We start from the raw sequence: 19,989 nt of genomic DNA on the forward strand, positions 1-19,989 counted from the left end.
GGCAGGCCCTATGAGGAGAGGCTATGGGACCTGAACCTGTTCAGCCTCCAAAAGAGAAGGCTGAGGGGGGATCCTGTGGCCTGTTATAAACTAGTCAGGGGGGATCAGCAGGCATTGGGGGAGTCACTGTTCCCCTGAGCACTGCCAGGAGCGACCAGGAATAAAGGTCACAAGCTGGCAGAGGGTAGGTTTAGGTTAGATATTAGGAGGCGCTACTTCATGGTCAGGGTGGCTAGGGTCTGGAACCAACTTCCAAGAGAAGTGGTGCAGGCTTCTACCCTGGGGGTGTTTAAGAGGAGGTTAGATTCACATCTTGCTGGGGTCGTTTAACCCCAGTATTCTTTCCTGCCATGGCAGGGGGTCAGAGTAGATGATCTGCTCAGGACCCTTCCGACCCTAGAAACTATGAAACTATGACATATATAGTGTTAATGTGCCTTAGTGTGTTTACACATGCGTTAAGGCACTTTAGCTATTCATGCCTAAATTTGATACCTGCTTTTGCCTAAATGGTGATTTTAGGCTATGTGCACCTAAAATCACCATTTTAAAGGTGCATTAAGGGCGTGCATGTGTAGACCCATAGGCCTTAAAATGGCTAATGCACCTTAAATTGGCATGTGTAGATGTGCCTAATGTGCAGTTTATACATTCTACACAGGTAGGAATTTTTTTTTTTTTTTACTAATCAGGATCTTACATAAAAAATTGATATTACATCTAAAATAGGGAAAAAAGAACCCCTTTCACACAAAAAATAGTGTTCATACAATGATATGATTTAAAGGGAATGGATTAACCAGCATGTTTCTCATATGCCCAACCAAAACTCAGCTAGACTTACATCTAGAACACTCACAGGAAGCTGCTTATGAACAATTAACTTACTGAGAATTAAATAATAGAAATTACTTAGAAAAAATCATTTCAAATAACTACACAGCTTCAAGGGAAGAAACTCATGAATACCTGGCCTAGAATAGTAAACAACCTGGTAGTCAGAGCACACACCTGCCTGATATGTGGGCATCCAAGTTCAAATCCCTGGTCTGAATCAGGCATAGCCAGAACTAAAGCTGAGAAACCATTCACATATCAATGAAATGTATCAATCAAAATGGGTAAATTCTTTTGAAAGTTTAGTTTAGTTTCAGTCAGTTTCCAGTGGAAAACTGTTTATTAAGAGATACCTTAACCAGCCTGAATCAATAGTCTAGAAGGGTCTAAGGGCATTTCTGATAGCATAGGAGTGAACCTGGGAGGGGCTGGTACACAACACATCTAGAGTGGTACCCACTGGCAATGACAGTTTTCAGCTTTTTGGGTAAATATTGTTGGTGATATCAGTTGAAACCATATGATTAGTGGGGATTTCCAAGCTGCAAGAAACAATCACTAGACCTTTTAGCAGCAAAAGATATGGACTTGGTAATGTCTTTTTAGTTCTTCTTTACAAGAACCTCTTCAACTCATTACTTTTGATGCTCTGATATGCTGGAAGGCCCAGGAAAAATTTCAATTTCTACACTGCACACAACCCCTAATGCAAGGGCCTCACTTCAATATTGTACATCTCTCCAGCTTCCTGTAAAACTGTCCTGTAAGATGCTTTTTCTGCTCAAACATCAAGCATATTAGTGAAGCTCAAGGTGCTTTCCAGTTGGAAATATTTTTGTTAAGACTGCTTTGGATGAAAAACATAATTTTCACTGAGACAGAAACTTTCTGAAAAGTGCACTAGTTATAAGCAAATTTTGTTCTGGGGAAAGGCACAAAAGTAAGCATTTTGATGATGTAAAGCATTTCCAGAACAAAAAAAAAGTTTTGGCTTTTTGTTTTGAAGTGCCTTCTGAAATACAATTCATTTTATATGAAGAATTCAATAAGTAAATTTGGTCATAATCAGAAGGAAATGTAATATTTTATGAAAATGATCCACCCCAAATAATTCTTCCTATTCTTCTGTTTTGGAATAATTTTCTTTTTTCTTAAGCATCGCGGAAATTCCTGTGCAACAGAAAACCCAGTTTCTGTCTAGCTATAACAATGAGTCCTTTAGCAAAGAAGCAATTAGCAAAGCCAATACACTCTAAACAAAGATCAATAACAGACTATGTCTCATAGTGAATAGAGAGAGAGGGATATTTGCTGCTACTGACAGAAGTCAGGAGACAGAAAAGTTTATTGGACGGTTCTGAAGAATGAGGTACAGGCATACCAGGGTGATATCCGGCTGTCCTCAGATGCAAGTCTATCTACTTTTGAACAGAAGTTAATGGTATTTTACTTCTTATTTTACCAAGTATTGAAGAAAACATAATTTATATAGATTACCAGGGAAAGATTTTCCCCAACCAATTGCCTAAAATTAGGCAAGTCCTTATTTACACATCTAGGTAAATATTTTATTTCATTTTGTTTTGTTTCTGTTTGGTTTTGATCAAAACATTGAAAAGCTCCTGTAAAAGTGAATGTGTTCTTTGGAGCATATAACACCAGATATGTTGGAGAATTTTATGTTTCATTGTGGCCTGAGTTATTTGCAAAAGTTGTCTGTATTAATGTGCATTACATGAGCAAAGATTGCCTGGAAATAGGTATGCAATGGCTAGTGCATAATGGCAATAATGGCTGCTCCATAAGTAATGGCCCCAACAAAGGCATATCAGATGTATATGCTGACACTTCTGGTAGCTGTCCTCATTTTTATTTTGTGAATAATTGCTCTTTCTATATGGTGACTGCTTCTCTTTCTGCTGACTCCATTCCCCTTTTGACCTGTAGACCTCTAGGATAAATAACCCAGAGATATCCACTTTGTGTTCTGAGGAACTGTAGTTTAATGACTTGTGAAACTGGGTGCTTCAGCCTCCGAAGAATTTGCATTTGACCAGGTTTTCCTTGGCAAGCTGTGGTAATCCCCTTCCCAGAAACAATGAGAAAAAACATTTTATATCTTATACTTGATCTAAGACTGTTACATAAAAAGTTAAAAAACATGTTTTTAACTGTCACCACTGACAAATTGAGCAACCTTCAGAAAACAGGTACATGTTACTAGCCCATTAAGAGAAGAAAGAAGTAACAAGCCAAAAGGTTATCGTGTTGTCATTCAGGGATATGATTCTGGAAAAAACCTAAAATATATTGTACTGGGTCTTCAATTTTTTGTGTTTGGATTACAAACTGAGAGGCATGGCTCACATACAGTTTTTGTACTAGTATAACTGTTTCTGTTAACTGTGTGGATTCTTACTAATATAATGATACCAGTAGTATCTCTATGGATATAGCCAGGCTGGAATAAAGAAGAATCACCTATGAGAATAGTTATATTTGTATAGAATACCTTGATACATTTATAAAGGTATGCTAAGAAAGCTGTATAATTTTAAAAGTACTGATGGCATTGAAGAAGTGCAACTTCTGTTTGTTATCAAGGTCTTTGTTACATGAATAAAAAAGAGTATTGCACAAACACAATGACTTCTAATTGTGCCATTTGCTGATTTGTCTTTGATGCCTATAACTTTGATAATCAAAACTGAGAATTAAAAAAATATTAGCCTAAAGTATTGGCCCTGATGCCCATATTTAGAGTTCTTAAGTTATCTCATGTGCAGAAAAGTTGAGCAATGATTACTCCAGCTCATGTTAATGGGAGCTTATGGCTGCTTAGTACTTTTATCAAGTTTTATAAAAAGCTAAGAAGCTACTTTCAGGGTTCTGCTTTATTTTCACCATTGTCAGGATTATTCTTCTTTTAAATTTGCCCATATGGCTTTTTTTCTAGGATATCAGAACATTCTCTATTGAATTGTATAGGAATAAGACAAGCATTCATTTCACAAAGTCAATTTTTCATTTAAGAGAAAAGAAAAATGCCATCTGCTCACTTTCTGGAATATCTTTGTTCCAGTAATCATGTTCTTGTGCCTCTTGTGCCTCCTGGTTAAGTAAGATATTTCAATTTGAGGTAGCTAGTGAAGTACCTTGAGGGTGCATCTACATGAGATGTTTGCTGTGCAATTGACTAATTAACTGTACAGTAAATGTCTCGGCATCTACATATGTGCCCTTATTAGGTGCAACAAACTTATTAACTCCACAGAGTTTTTTCATGTGTAGCAGCTCATGTGTAGACACTACCCTGGCTGGCTGGGGCACAGGGTGCTTCAGTGCAGGGCTATCTGGCAGTAACCCTCTACAGTGAAGCATCCTCATGCCCTAGCCAGCCTTTCTGCAGCACATGGAGCCCAGTTAGAGCTGCCCTGGGCTGGCAGGCTGACCCCACCCTGGTCCACTACTAGCCCAGGCTGCTGTGACCAGGCTCCATGTGCTGTGCACGAATAAACCCTGGAGCAATATACCCTGGAGTTTTTTGCTTCAGGGTGCACATTCAAATGGCATGCCTGGGAGCAAAAAACTCTGAAGCAACAAGCTCCGGAGTTTATTCATGTGCATTAATCACATCTATAGACATGCCCTGAAAGTACTACGTCTAGTCCCTAATGCTGAAACAGAAAGGAGTGGAACCTATGCCAAGGCCTACAGTTGGTTTTCTAATCAAGTCCTATTGCTATGGTGCTTCAAAAGAAGAGTAGTTCCTACTCTCCCTCATCAGGATGAGCTCTTGTCCAATGGAGAATAGGTGGCAATAGGGATACAAATGGTACTTTGGGATATATATCTATGTAGCTATAGATATATATCCACTTAATAATGTGATATAGAACATACTGGTGTAACTAAATGCTATTTATGACATTAGTATAGCTCCCCTTATATCTGTTTGAGAGGGCCTTCACAAGCAGGATACACTGATTTAACTGAGGCCAGCTATAGATCACACAGCAGTGGTGCCTTTATACATGCTTCACAGCTCCACATTTATTATCTCCAGGACTGAAAGCAATGTAGCCACAAGTGGGCTGCACCAAGGGCTGGCTAATTGGCAAAGCTGAGAGCCTGTGCCAGTAGACTTGGCTTAGGCCCTCTAGTCCAAGAGGACACCTTTACACGGAACTGCGCCGCATGTCTGAGGGCAAAACTGCCAGACAGAATACATTTGTGGTGTGAACATGGCTTAAATCAGTTTTCTGAAATTAACTGTTTTGATTGGACTGGTGTAATTTCTGTGTGCATAAATCCTCAGTAAATCCTTTAGGGAGTAGTTTGTCGCACTGGCATGTGTTTATGCTTGAGCAACCCCTACCTATTTTAGAAATAACAACTAAGAATTTGGAAGAAATCGCAACTGAAAGACAACTGCATTTCTGACCCTATACCCCAAGGGGCTAATACTGCACACACTTAGTCATGTGAAAAAGTCCCACTCCATTGTCTTCCATTGCCTACATGTTATTTGCATGGGTAAGGGACTGCAGGATGAAGCCTTGAAGTTACGTCTTTTACTAGTGAACTCTTGCATTTTCCTTTTTCTTTTTCTTTTTTTAAAAGGTGTTAAGAATCCCTTGGAAGTAACTGAATATTTCAATGCAAATACATTTTGCATGTAAAATATAAAAATCTCTGTGTGCTGCACTTGAAATCTGATAAATATTTATTATCAATGCTGTTTGCTTTTAATCTGTTCAGGATATCATTCCTCCAGCTCTTTAGTACTTAAACAAAAATGGCATTTACATTACAATATTGCTTGCCAACAATCTCATTTTCTGGTTTAGTCAGCAGCCTTCATGCTTGATTAGTCTTTAATTATACAAATACCTACATATTAAAGAAGTTTTCTTTTTTCCATACTTTGAGCATGTAATTATTTTCTCTTGCATGCAATAACCTTTAATTTTAGGATTAAGCAACTGATTCTCTTTAGTATGGATGGATTTTTTCAAGTGTTAAAGCAAATTTGGTTATTGTATTATGAGTAGGAAAATTAACTTTAGGAAAACCTTTCATTAGTGCATTTGACAGCACACTGATCAGCTGCTGACAGAAACTTCGAAATATTCAATATACTTGGAAAAAAATGGGGTGCCCATTCTGTTTCCTTTGAACACAATGGCAAAACTCTCACTGACTTCAGAGAGTGCAGGACTGGGGCCTAAGAGATGCTTGCTTTTGAGTTTTCTTGTTTTTGTAGTATACAAATTACAGTAGTAGCTAGATAGCCAAAGATAGATTAAGGCCCACTACAGTATACTAACTCACTGTATGAGATCATGCCTCTCCAGAAGAATTTGTAATCTAAAGAGATCAGAGAAATGGTGGGAGCATAAAGAGAGGTACAGACAGGTGTAAAGACTTACCAATAGGTCAGGAGCAGAGCTGGGATTAAACCTAGGGCACCTGACTCCACCATTGCTGCATTATTTACACTTGCCTTCTGAAATACATTACTCTAAGAAAGTTAACTCCACAAAAAACAGCCCCCACCACTCCCTCCCCTTTTTTCATAGATTCCTACTTGATATAATGCAATACATACATATTTCTTGTTGTGGGGGCTATTTTCTCTAACAGTTTACACATACAGCTGTACAAACTATTCATCTGAGTGAACGTTTAACTTGTTCCATTGATCTGTTCTGTTCCAAATTTTACTTGGTCAAGCAATAAATGTTGAATAACCATAAAATGCCACCTTGTATCCTATTTCAAGTAATAAAATAATAAAAAAGAGATATTCCAGTTTTCTTGAATAAGTTCATAGATTATTAGGGGCTGGAAGGAACCTTGCAGATCATCGGGTCCAGCCCCCCACTCTAGGCAGAAAGACAACTGGGGTCAAGTGACCTCAGCGAGGTGACTGTCCAGTCTCCTCTTGAAAACCTCCAGGGTAGGTGATGTATAGTTTGATATTTTGATGTATAATTTGATAATTGGATTAGAGTGCAACCCCGTTTGGAAAATTCATCTCTTCAGAGACAACACGATGAGCCCATTCCTGTAGCTGTTCCTAAAAGCCCAGATCATTATTATCTCTGAACAAGCCTGTGAACTCAGAGTACCAATGATCTCCCCAAGACACACTCATCACTCTTTGAATGTCTTTGGGGAACACATCAGTTATTTTAAGAATGGCTTTTTGTTTCATTATTCCAGACAGAACCTGATCCTGCCTTATTTGAAGGCAAAAAGAAAAAACAAAAGAAAAACCTCCAACTGACTTTATTAGGAGTAGGATCAGCTCACTTCTAAGAGGATAACCTAGCAGCACAGGGGAGTAAACTGAAAGCCATCAGAGAGATGGAAATGGACCAAGCACCTTACTTGGTAGTGAATTCTCTTTTGGGACTGATCCCCACCTTTAGGCTTTTCTTTTGGTATTCTGTATCATCCACATTTTTCCTAAAATCCTTGGAACACTTTGTGAACTGAGCTACTTTTTTCACATTTGTTGCAAGTTGCAAAGATTCTGCAACATCAGGCTGAATGCAACTCTTTCTAACAACAATAATAAGAATAATAGAAATAATAAAGGGGGGAAAGTTGAATTGTTTTTAAGAAACATTGTGAAGTGTTACATGGTACAGCAGCTTCATGCACTAGGCTTTAACGTCTGGAAATTTGGTTTCAAATCCTAATTTTTTTCATAATCATAAATGAATTTGTCCACTCTAAGTCCCAGTGTGGCGCTTGGCCATATGAAGGTGACTCAAGAGAATATAGCATTTGGGCCCCACAAGAAATTCTGATATAAAAATATGATCTGATGTCACTATACCAGCTCCTGATATAACGTAATACATACATATTTCTTGTGGTGGGGGCTATTTTCTCTAACAGTTTACACATACAGCTCTACAAACTATGCATCTGAGTGAACGTTTAACTTGTTCCATTGATCTGTTCTGTTCCAAATTTTACTTGGTCAAGCAATAAATGTTGAATAACCATAAAATGCCACCTTGTATCCTATTTCAAGTAATAAAATAATAAAAAAGAGATATTCCAGTTTTCTTGAATAAGTTCTTGGGGCAGTGGGATAAATAAATGGGATGTTTGGTCATTTTTGCCATATTATAATGGCCCCACTTACTTTGGAATAATTATCAGCCTCTGTGTAAGAAAGCTCCAAGGATGAAACTACAAAGATACTATAAGGGAAGACTGAAATATACTGGCAATTGTTCACTATTCATAAGCTGTACATTCATTCCTTAATGCCTACTTCCAAAAACACATTCAGTGAAAGCTGGGAAGCCTAGTAGCCTACACTAAACCTGTTCAAGGAAGCAAGACAATGTTACGGAAATTATTGAAACTTTCTGAAACACAATACATTTTGGTACTGTTGACATGATTTTGGGTGGTCCAGGAGTTATGCAAGAGGTAAAGATTTTTGTGGATTATATCATTTTATTGGATATAGTGGATGATATCTTTCAGTGGATATCTTTTTTAACTTTATCCCAACCACTGCATGGTTGAGATAAAATTAAAAAGAAATAAGACCTTTTCCCCTCCCTTAATAATTATTGTTATATTGTTATAAACATGTAACAAGTGCAAAAGTAACAAGAGTGAAACAGAAATAAAAATAAAAATAGCAAACTTGGAAGAATTACATCCAGGTGAGAGTAAAGGAGGGAAGGAGAAGGGGAAGGGGAGAAACATTGTTGGGTCCTGAAGGATAGAAACAAAAACGTTTCATACGAGGGGTCTTCACTAGGAGATAGACAAGTTAATTTGGGCTAAATGTTGTTTACATCATGAATATCAGTAATGTGACTCCTGTTAATTTGGGACTAGTTGTGTGAACATTGTGGGCAGGGTTCTGCTTTTGGGCAATCTAATAACCAAACCGAATCTTTATCCAGAGCTCAACCTTTGCCTGAAACCTTTCCAGGATTCAAAACATTCAGCTAACTTTCTTTTCATTCTTTCTTTTTAAATTGTTGGATAACTCTTCCCTTCTTGATGTTGATGGGGATCAAAAGCGTAAATACTGTAGCGCCATAAAATGGGTTGTGATAAAAATGATTTAATCTGTGCAAACAACAGGAAAGTTGGAAACCTTATGGGAGTCTTATTTCCAGGGTAAACAGATTCAGTGGCACCAGATTCGGGTTTCATGGCATGGAAGTTTGTCCCCTGACTTTTTAAACCTATTGTACAGTACAATGTGGTATATGACAAGTTCAAGATTTAAAAGTAAATTATAGAATAATTCAAATCCACAAGATGTCAGGTCTGATTACTGATCTATTATCTGTCAGGATTACCCTTTTCCCATGTGCTGCTTTGTATCCATTTATTTAACTTGTCCTTAATTTAAGAGCTACATTTCCAGAAGGAGCTTTTAAAAAGACTCTTTTCCTGGCCAGTGCCACAGGTCATGTCCTCTGACCTTTTGATTTTCTGTTCTCCATGTAATCAATTGTTGGTTACTTCAAATGAAAGTAAAAGGATGGTGGAGCACTGAGGGAAAATGTAACAAGTCAGATTTATAAAGCTCAAGCTTCCAGTGCGACCACTTGGATAAAGGTTTTTTTTTTCCTTTTTTTGCCTAATTTGTTTCTAGTTGCAGCACTAAGGTCAGGATAAGCCAAGAGAACGAATGGAATAAGCGTCCTGATGGGCTGCCTGAAGCTGGCTGGTGTTACGGATCAGCGTAAAACCAGCTCTTTTTCCTGTGCCTGGGCCGATGTAACTCACTGGAGTGGCAAATTACATCAGACCTACAGCTGTAACCCGACATTATGATTAATTTGATCAGTAATTTCTCCTGTTTTTCATTTTAATCGGTGTGACTATTCTGCTGTGGCAGGTCTTTCAGATCTAATTAAGATAAATTTCAGAGTAAAAGACTTGGCAGAATTTTCGAGTCAAATCCGAGCGTCAAGTGTGAAGACCTGCAGCACCAGTCAATCAATTTCCAGTAAAGACGGCAGGCTCTAACTCAGCAATCAACCCATTAACACTTAAGCAAATTTCATAATCTCCAGGACTGTGCTTAGTCACTCTCTCAAAACATTCTGGCTTCAAAAAATTGCATTATTATTATTTTTTTAAGACCTATTCTTCACTGATTCTGCCACAAGCCCCAAGAGAAGTTACAGGTGGACCCTGAAAGATCTCTGCAGTGCTGCCAAAACAATTTGGCTTTAAACTTTTTCAACTTAGTCTGGAGCAGTTTACTAATTTATTTAGGGCAGCTCCTAAAAGCTAAGCCAGCCCTGTGAGGTGTTCATTTTTTCCAAGATGAAACTTGCAGTAATATAACACTTGAGCTACATTATTCACCACAGATAACTGCCCTCCAACTGGATTCGGGAAGCCGCCAGGAAAAAAGGCAGATCATTCACCTGGCTTCCCTGGATCCACATGCTTCCAGGCAGAAGAGAATATTTCCTGTGATGATTTCCAATATAAGATTATATAAACATATCTTAAAAGAGGCCACTAACAGGTATTTCCCAAAACAAGAGGAATTCCCCTGGCCTGATCCTCAAAGGGAGTTGATGGTACTTAGCATCTCAGAGGATCAGGTTTTTTGTCCTTATGTGAAATACCTAATCAGAATGGTTATACCACCTCAAATGTACAGGGCATAATGGAAATGTTTCTACATTTTTATATAACTCCATTTTTCAATGGAATGACAGAATTGCTAGAGCTCAAGGCTACACAGAGTGGTTCATCTATATTGGGATTTTAATTTATGCTATTTAAGAGCATGGTCCTTTTCAAAAACTCAGTCATAGTTTTTATACCTTGTCTTTGTCTTTTGCCTTGATTTCAAGAGATTTTATTCTACAGCGTCTTTTAAAAAATTGCTGATATTCCCCCAATGTGTTTTACAGTTAGGCTAGGGACAAAATTACACATAAACTGGTATAACCTGGAAACTGGTTCAAATCTGTAACAGAATAGAAGTTCAGTGCACATGTACCACTTTCAAAATGGCCAAAACCCATTTAAGAGAAACCTGGATGGATGTAGTATCAGACTTAACTGATTTTGGTTAAAGAGGTTTATTGAACTTCTGTCCCAGATTCCCCCCAGATTCAAGTTAACTGACAGTCCCCCAAAATCCCAGGATGCTTTGTACCTCTCCCACAAACTCTCCCCGCCTCGCAGGATGGGCTGGCTAGACTTGGCCCAGGCTGTTCCCTCCAGCTGAGCAGGGAGGTATGCCCCAGCATTCTCCACCTTCTGGCCTAGGCCACTGCAGGCTGCATTTCTAGAATCAAAACTGAATGTCTGTTCACTTGCTTATCAGTTCAATCTATGCAGCTTAGACTAACCTGCAAAGGTGAATTGATTCAGCTTCTGGCTTTCTGACTGTCTGTAATTAGCCCAAAAAACAGAATACTTCTGCCCAAATGCCAGACTAGAGGCACTGACATCTGGTAAATCTTTCAAGTCACTGTTTATTGGGCCTCTCTTTCCTTGGATTCTTTTGTAAGGATAATATTATAGAAGCTGTGTCTTTTGAGGCTAAGGAAAAACTACTGGCAAAATGGATAATGTCACCGGTTTGGGAAATACTGTCTAGTTCCAATGACTTTCTAGAGATAGCAATGTAAAGCTATCAGCCTAATATGTGGGTGCTGGCAAGACAGTTCCACTGGCTTAAAAATGTGTGCAAGGATTCTGCTGATTTCTGTCATTGGGATCCCTGAGGCTTGCTATGGCATCACAGGAACAGTCTTCCTTCCACTTAGTGAGGCTCTGGAAATAGAAGACCTTATCAGATATGGATTGTTTCCAAAATTTGCCCTGGGGAATTTTTTGTTTTTGTTTTTGTTTTTATTTTTTTGCAGTTTATTAAATACTCTAGTTCCTTCAGGGAGTTTATTAAATACTTCCATTTCAGATTCCAGAGATCACTGGGCTGGCCAGCTTCACTTTCTGTGGCTTTAGAGAATTCTCTAGCAAATGGTTTCCTGTATTAGACTTAGCTTCTGCCTCTTGGGTGTTAATAATGCCAGTTGTTTTGCTCGATGATTAATTTCCTTCACTTTAAATGTGAGTCAGAGACCAGTTCTCCTTGTGCTTCTGAAAATAGCAACACCTGCAGAGTATATTTGGATGGACGAGGCAGCCAGTGCTCCAACTGAGAGGAGCTTTCCTCAGGGAATGGAGAGGCTCACATATATTCCCTTAAATGTTTCTTTGTTCTGTTTAAATACAGCATTCAACAGCCTTACAGTGTAGTGATCAAGTGCCTCAACTCCCCCATATAGTAGTAGGATTCTAGGAGAAGATGAGTTAGCTAAGAGAAGATGAATCTTAACAATATTACTTGTCAAAAAAGATCAAAGGTCCTCCAGAGTTTAGTGCCGTTAGCAGCATTAGACTAGTAGGGTTAAGACATACCAGTTTCTGTAGCCCAGAACCCACAAGAGAGTGATACAGCCAGCATCACATCCAACCACCTCAGATCTTTCATCTTCAGTGACCTGGCATGCATTTACAATTGTGTTGAGGGAAAACAGACTTCAACCCAAGTCCAGAATGAGGCTTGAATTTATGCTTCTGGAGATGTAGGGGACACCTTATTAATTCTTGTGGCACCAATGTAGTTTTGTAGGTATTATGGAAAGGATGTACATATTTCTTCAGGACAGTGCAAATTATCCTGCCCCTAAATAACCTCCCAGGTGGAGGAAGAGTTGCAATGGTGGCAAAGGTAGGGATGCAAAAGAATCAAGGCATCAACAAGAATGAGCAAGAGGCCTTTAAATCCTAGAGGGTAATAGTGTTTGGGAAGGGTTGTGAATGTCTGTGTGTGGATGCACTCGTGTGTACATTCACACCAGCATGTGTGTTGCCCATCAGTGGCCAAAACTTCATGCAGCAAAGGTTTTCAGACAAGGGGCTGGAAGTGACAGATGGTGACAATGGCATGGTTCCAATTATGTCAACTGAGAATCTGGCCCGCAGTTTAGACGCACAAAATAATTTCAGCCTTTAAAGTCTCAGAAACAAGGCTGCAGGTGTCCAAAATGGAATAAAAGAGCTATTCGAATCATGGCCATAGTTTCATTCATTTGGAGAGGACAGGACATTGAATATGTGCAGAATATTGCAGCAAGCCCTCAAGTTTTGTGTTCTTGTTTAATGCAGGTAAAAGCACTTTCAGCAAGGTACCACCAATTAATTAAGTTTATTACAGGTGAGGTGCTATTTCAGAGCAAAGGTCTAGAACTTGGCCAGTTTCTTGAAAACCCATCATTTGGCAGGTTCACTCTTAGTAGCTTAGGAAAGCAAGTCTTCCTCCTGAAATTCTTTGCAAATACCTCTTTTGCCTCCCCTATTGCAAAGTTTGGTTCAGTATCTCATTTTCAGTCAACACCAAACTGTTGGGACAGTGGGTGAAAACTACTGTCCTGCCTTTAGCTGCTGATAAAATGTTGTTTTTCCAAAGTCTTTTCTAAATATCTGGGGGGAAAGTCCTGCCACCCTTATACTGAGAACAACCCTACATTGCATGTGAGCCAGTTAATTACAGTGAGACTACTCACTGTGTAAAGATGCTTCTTAGGATCATTATGGGCACTAGAAAAACAAGATCTTAACAAATCAGGAGTACCTAAATACACAGGGAGGCACCACTTTGAAAATCATAGATATGGACAGACAGAAAAAGAGCAATAACTATATTTTCTGTAAATTATTTTTTTCCCGACCACGCTCAAAGCAATATAAAACTTTGTTGTTCTTTTTAGATCTCAACGACTTGTAATAAATTCCTGGAAATGTCAGTAAATGTTGAATCGAGCTTTTTAAAATAGATTTTGTTTTAATGAGAAACTAACCCTTGAATAAGTATTTTTTTTTGGTGGCTGTTGGAGCCTCAGGCATTTGTGTACACACTCTCTCTCATTTATGGCTGAGTTTTTTCAGTCTTTCTTTCTTTTTTTCTTTGTTAAAGAAGTATCGAGGTGCCAAATGCATTATTTAAGATTAGGATGAAAATTTAATCTGAAGTAGATTCTGTTTTTGCTATCTTCAGGTTTGCTCTTGCTTGGAAAGTTTTTGTTGTGTCCCCCAGTTCCCTACTCCATCCCTTTTATTTTTATCCATCATCTTCCTTCTTCAGTTTCAGTTATTGTAGATAGGCTTCTATGACAAAAAGGTCCTTTAGCAAAGAGTTTGGAAAATGGCCAGAATAATTTTACAGTCAGGGCAATCCCTTGGGGATCCCTGTTTGTCTGCTTATCTTTGCACAGGAACAGAGCTGGGATTCTTCTCTACCTGCAGTAAGGATTTTACTTAGCAGATCTGCCTATCGGTGGGATCAACTGATCTATACTGCTCAGGCATATGATCCATGTTTAAAATCAGTAGCTAGATTCATATCTGGGGCCAGAGTTGAACATACATCCAAAGCATTTTGTTCTGGTAGCCAACCAGAAAGGTGGGCTACTTATTTGGTAACCCAGTTGTATACAGCATAGTATGGAGACCTTGTAGTTCCAAAAATATCCATTGAATATTTTTGCAGCTACCCAAGATACAATTCCCCTGCCCTGAGATGGTCTGAATACATGGTAACTGGCTCCTGTATTGCCCTGCCCCACCCCAATGCCAGGTGTAGTAACAGGGAGTTATCCAGGACTTCTGGGGTCAGATGCCCCACAGCTAGCAGTTCTCATTCAGCATAAAGTACTTTGGAAACCAGTGATAGGCCTGATGCTCCTTTTTGACTTACACCAATGTAAATTATGAGTATCACAATAGAAGTCAGGTAGAATTGAGCCCCTTGAGTAAAATAATCCAGACTGGGGTCTCTCTTGTACTATTATAAAGTAACTATGAAGCTTGCTAAGAAACAATATTTTTTTTTGTAAATGTAATCCAGTCCACTGAATTGAGTAACAGATGGTAATAAAATTATAGTGCAATATTACAAAACAATCTGACAAGAATCATTCTGAGAATTTTAGCCAGAGAGCAGTGCAGCAGTGTTATTAATTTCTGATCAGCTACAGAAAGCACCTCACCCAGGTTTGCCTAAGCAAGTCACTTTCATTTAATTTCCTTTCTGAAGACATGGCAGCATCTGTACATTTTGAGATATAATTGTTGTTATCCTTCAGAGTTTTTGAAACAAACACAATCATCCTTTTGAATTACTGACTTTCCAAGACAATCTTTTGAGGTTGCATTGTTCTAAACTAATATCTCTCAGACAGATCCTGAATAATGTAAGAGGATAAAACCCACATGAAAAATCAAGGATTCAGAAATGAAATTTAACCTGTCAAATTTTAACTTAGTTGGTCCTTATTCCCTTAATATTCTTCAAACAAAAAACATTTCATTCTAGTTCATAAAGATCATTACCTTGGAGGCCATAATATCTTTGAATTTGGCTCCAGGTCGATTTTTAAGCTAAAGTATCAGACATAAAAAAAATATCCGCATTCTAAGCAGTTATTATAAAATGGATATATGGGAGGGTGCCAAAAAACCTGCTGTATGCTATTTTTTCTATATTTGTACAACAGGGGAATTGTAAAACAGGAGAACAGGCATGGACCCAATCCTGACATTAGACCCACATGGAGGAAATGGCTCCCCTTTGTAGGTCAGATTGTAGGACTGGGGTTGGAAAGAAGAAAACCTTACTGCTGCCCATTCAGGGAGTAAGATTGGAGTGTTGTTGCAGCAGTTATGGTCTCAGAAATATGCAAGAAGCAAAGGTATTTTGGATGATGTTTTGTATTGGACCATCTGTATAGATGGCAGAGATGTTCAACAAGCCCTTTCAAAAGCATCTAAGCATATCTCTGGAGCAAAATTAGAATATAACCCCTCACCTTTGGAGACATTTCTGTGTTTGCATATCACTGATCTGCATATTAAAGAGTCCCACCTCACTCGGTAATAAGACAGACTGCTTTAAGTCATGCTTAAGTATCTTTAAATATATTCTGGGAACTCCAGGAGTATTGCTCTCTGCTTTACAAATGTTCACAGACTAAGCCATTGGGACTGCTCACATTCTTAAAACGAAGTAAGGGCTTTTGTTCCAAGTGTCAACAGTCAATGTGTTTATATTTTGTAAAACTGTTATTTCTTTCATATTTTAGTCTTGGAAAATGTCTGAGTTAAGGATTTCTACAGACTTTGAGAGTATAAAACTTAACTTAAAATTCCAGGGCACAGTTGTGATTGGCCTAATAGGGCTGCACAAAAAGCCTCTCTCCAAATTACGTCTCTGTTGAATCAGCAGGCTCCCTCATCCCTTTCATTAACACTGAGCCTTTCTATACGTGCATTAAGGTGCTTTTTCTAATGTGCATTGAATTTAGTATCTCGAATATGAGGTATTAAAGAAATGTGCAGTAGGCTGCCTTAATGCGCAGTAACAAACGTGCACAATTTTTAAGTAATGCTTAATGCACAGTAGCTATTTTACTGCACATTAGCATAATCACATTTTTATGAGACACTTGCATGCACAGTAAATAGGCTACTGTGCATTAAAGCATACGTATGGTTGCTGATACTGGGTGTAAACTGTAAAGGGCAGCAGGGCTAGGGAACTAGCCTACAACTGTGAAGACCAAGGTTCAACCCTCTGCTTTATTACAGACTGGCAGCGTAGCCTGGGATTGTGCCTCATTTCCCCATTATAAAATTGCCATAGTATTTTTTCCTTGTTTCCAGGGAGAGAGGAGGGATTGTGAGGTTAAATGCATTGAAGATGGTGAGGTGTCATCACTATGGATGGTAACAGCATTCCTATCAACACGTCAAACAAGGAAAAATTACTGGTGTTACACATTTTTTTTTGTTTTTCTAAAATTGAGAAATGATGTTGTTTGTTAAGCTGAGTTTGCAGTCCTACTAGTTAGGACCAAAAGCAAACCAGAGATGGAAATAAAGAGACTCTTTTAATCCAGATTACGTTTAGGTGAGAGTCTGAAGCCACATCAGTGCTAAGGGTTGAAGTTTTATTTAGTATTAGCAGTAATCTCTCAAACTGTTTTCATTACTTGCTAGCTTCAGTCAGTGTCATGAGGACAGTTCTTTGCATAAGAAAATGCATCTTTACCAAAACTGGAGCCTGCATATAGTTTTAGATTTCATTTAGACCCCAGCCTGCTACGAGTGGGCTTATGTATGAAGTTGTATGAATCCAAACAACATGTGGATTTCTAGATTTGAGGCCTTGGTTTTGGCTTGTCTGTACTAGAAATAGTTGGAAGTTCATAAATGGAATGAAAAACTGGATATTTGTTTTGAAAACCAAATGCCAAGTAACTTCTGAGGCAAAGATTTAACAGGCATTCTCACTAGTGTATACTGTATGTACTTAGCATACATTCATGGCTGCTATACTAAGATAATAACATGTAATAGCAATTCTTTTGGAGCTATTTCTGTCTCTGTGTGTCAATAATCTGCATATTAAAGAGTCCCGAAGCACTCACTAACATGATAGACTGTACATTCAGTAGCGCCTAAGTAGCCCTTAATACAATACACAGTAGGAGCTCTGGAAACATTATTCTCTGAAGTAGAAAAGGCTCATAGAGTAAAGATAATCTCTAGTGGATTTTTAAGCCTATTAGCTGAACCATTTTTAAAAACACATTTTATTCACCTTGGTTTAACTTAGATTAAATGTGGCTTGACTGGCTAGTATGGACAAGGCTGAGCCTCATTTAAACTGATTCCATTACTTGCATTCAAAAGTATTTTGAAATGTTAAAGACCCAGGGGTGAAACCAAACTGTAGATAACAACTTAAAGGCATGCAAAGTTTTATAAAAGAAAGTAAGCCACCACTCTTGCAATGTTTCTAGCTGTTACTTAAAGTGCAGATCAACTCTGAAAAGTGGCCTCCAGGGATCAGCTCCTTACATATGATTTCAAATTATGTTTCTGAGTACAGTCAAATCTGTTCTCATAGATTTCACTGGAAGATGATTAACATGATCTGGGAACTGACTTTTGGAAATATTTAATGGAAAAAAAATCATGGGAACAGCTTGCAAGATTCAAGTGTCATCACACTCAACCCTAACCTGGATCCAGATCAGGTTTGAGCACTGATTTTTCATCAGATACTGCCACTACCTGAAATGCAACTGTCTAGTTTCTTCATCTTCAGAGAACTCTTAAAATCCAGTAGAGCTGAATTTTGTTCAGCAGACCTGGCAGTTTCACGGTATTTTTTAATGCAAATGTAATTCAGAAAAGGTTCTCAGATACAGCATAGACCTGAGAATAACCACAGAGGAAAAGGAGAAAGATCTGCTTTAGAATAGCCTATAGACTGAGAATAGCCAGTAGCCGAGATGAGCCAATAGCTTCATCTCTCATCTGGGTTTTGGGAGACCAGGTACACATCCCAGTATCCCTGGCCTCCCACATCCCAAGTGAATGGGATGTGAGACTATTGTTATTCTTGTGGAGGGGGGTGGTTCTCTCTCTCTCCCACTTAATGTCTTATGTAAAAATGTGGAAGGTTTTGGCTGTGTTGGATGACAAATGACAAACCCTGACTTTTTTTTTTTGAGAAATGGAATTTTTTTGCTTTCAGCCAACCTTACTTTTCAGTTTGGTTTGGAGTCATGACTCTTAAGAATTATAAAACGCTGGCCCCACTTTAACAGCTTTTCTAATTTGTCAGGCATAGGCTATTGGCTTCAAGTAGCAGGCTAATGAAGGACTGATTCAAATTAGCTGCTGCAAATCAGTCTGTTTGCTCAGCACATGCAGTGTCCATTTTATTTTTCCTAAAGAGGGTAGCAGTTTACTATCTGCCACTACCCAGATTTTTGCCCACGAGGTAACATCCTACCTGCAGTGGATTTGGTGAAGTGAGAGGAGAAGGAAGGCCGTGTCCTGGTGACTGGTTGGGTTTCTGAGGCGAGCTGGAGGACTGCGGAGCTTGTGTTTGTTGGCTCTGGCTCTGGGGCTGTGTTTGGTTCTGCTGCTGTTGGGGTTGTTGTGGCTGTTGGGGCTGCTGTTGGGGCTGCTGCTGTTGGGGCTGCTGCTGCAGTGGTTGTGTCTGCTGAGCTGGTTGCTGATGCTGGCTTGTTTGCTGCTGTGGTGGTTGTTGCCCTTGTTGCTGCTGCTGCTGCTGTTGCTGATGCTGGAGCTGCTGAAGATGCTGAAGTTGCTGAAGCTGGGAATTCAGGGATGAGGTAGCTATAAATGAATATAGTAAACAGAATTAGATAGGATTCAGCTCATGTCATCCAATGACATCCACTATGAGAATATGGTATCACACTAAATCCCGGTCCTGTTACAGCAGATGGCAGCAGTACCAAAATGTCAATGTGACTATGACTGTCCCATTGAGACCACTCTTCATGGCAAAGTTTGTCTGCCTGTGATGGTTTTAAGCCCACTAAATTGGTATAGGCAGACTTCCTCATCAACGGGAAGCAGTATAGCAGTGTCCACAAGGCATTGTCCGTGGTCTAATTTGAAGTAGTATAATAATTTCCACTCAGCTGTCCAAAGTGTCTTAAGGACATGCTTCCCACTCCTTCATCACAGCATGCTTGAGGGCACTAGTGTATGGCCCATATGCTCGTTGTGGAGATACAGCCCATAAAAAGTGCAGTGCAGGCTCCTATAGGGCTTACAAAGTCACCAAAAAAGATGATGACTTTCAGTTCTACCATGCTGAAATCCTGACCTCACTGAAGTTATCGGTGCAGCTCCCCCTGATTTCAGCCAGTACATACTTCTGGGACCTGATCTAGCATTCTCTGCTCAGCTAAACCAACCCGTGAAATCAATGGGAATATCACCTGAGTGCACTACAGAAAAAGACCTATGGGATGCTTTAATTTACCCCAGAGCATGAACTGGTGCCATTTTGTGCAGAATGAAAGAATTGTGGCTGTAAAATAAAGAATGCTCTGAGAATGTGAGCAATGATGGAACACAGGTGCAATATTGACATAGGGTATTCATGCAGCAGGTATAATATTAGCTGTGATATTGCTTATAAAATCCTTGGATTATAAATATATATAATAAAATGCATATGCTTCTCTGGCATTAGAGACTGTTTCTTATCATTCAAAGCCATAAATGCTT

At 39.0% G+C, this 19,989-nt stretch overlaps 1 protein-coding gene across 2 annotated transcripts in view; it reads right to left on the reverse strand.

Annotated features, from left to right (window-relative positions):
* The window catches only part of POU6F2 (POU class 6 homeobox 2), a 421,158-nt gene that overhangs the window by 107,210 nt on the left and 293,959 nt on the right, over nucleotides 1-19,989 (reverse strand). For both annotated transcript variants that reach the window (XM_090048651.1, XM_090048652.1), the window contains one exon: nucleotides 18,734-19,083. In XM_090048651.1, coding sequence (XP_089904777.1) covers nucleotides 18,734-19,083 — 350 coding nt within the window. The remainder of the gene's footprint in view (nucleotides 1-18,733; nucleotides 19,084-19,989) is intronic.

Source organism: Crocodylus siamensis, chromosome 5 (genome assembly GCF_052110815.1).
Source record: "Crocodylus siamensis isolate JL-2025a chromosome 5, ASM5211081v1, whole genome shotgun sequence".
In the NCBI taxonomy this organism is placed as follows: domain Eukaryota; kingdom Metazoa; phylum Chordata; order Crocodylia; family Crocodylidae; genus Crocodylus; species Crocodylus siamensis.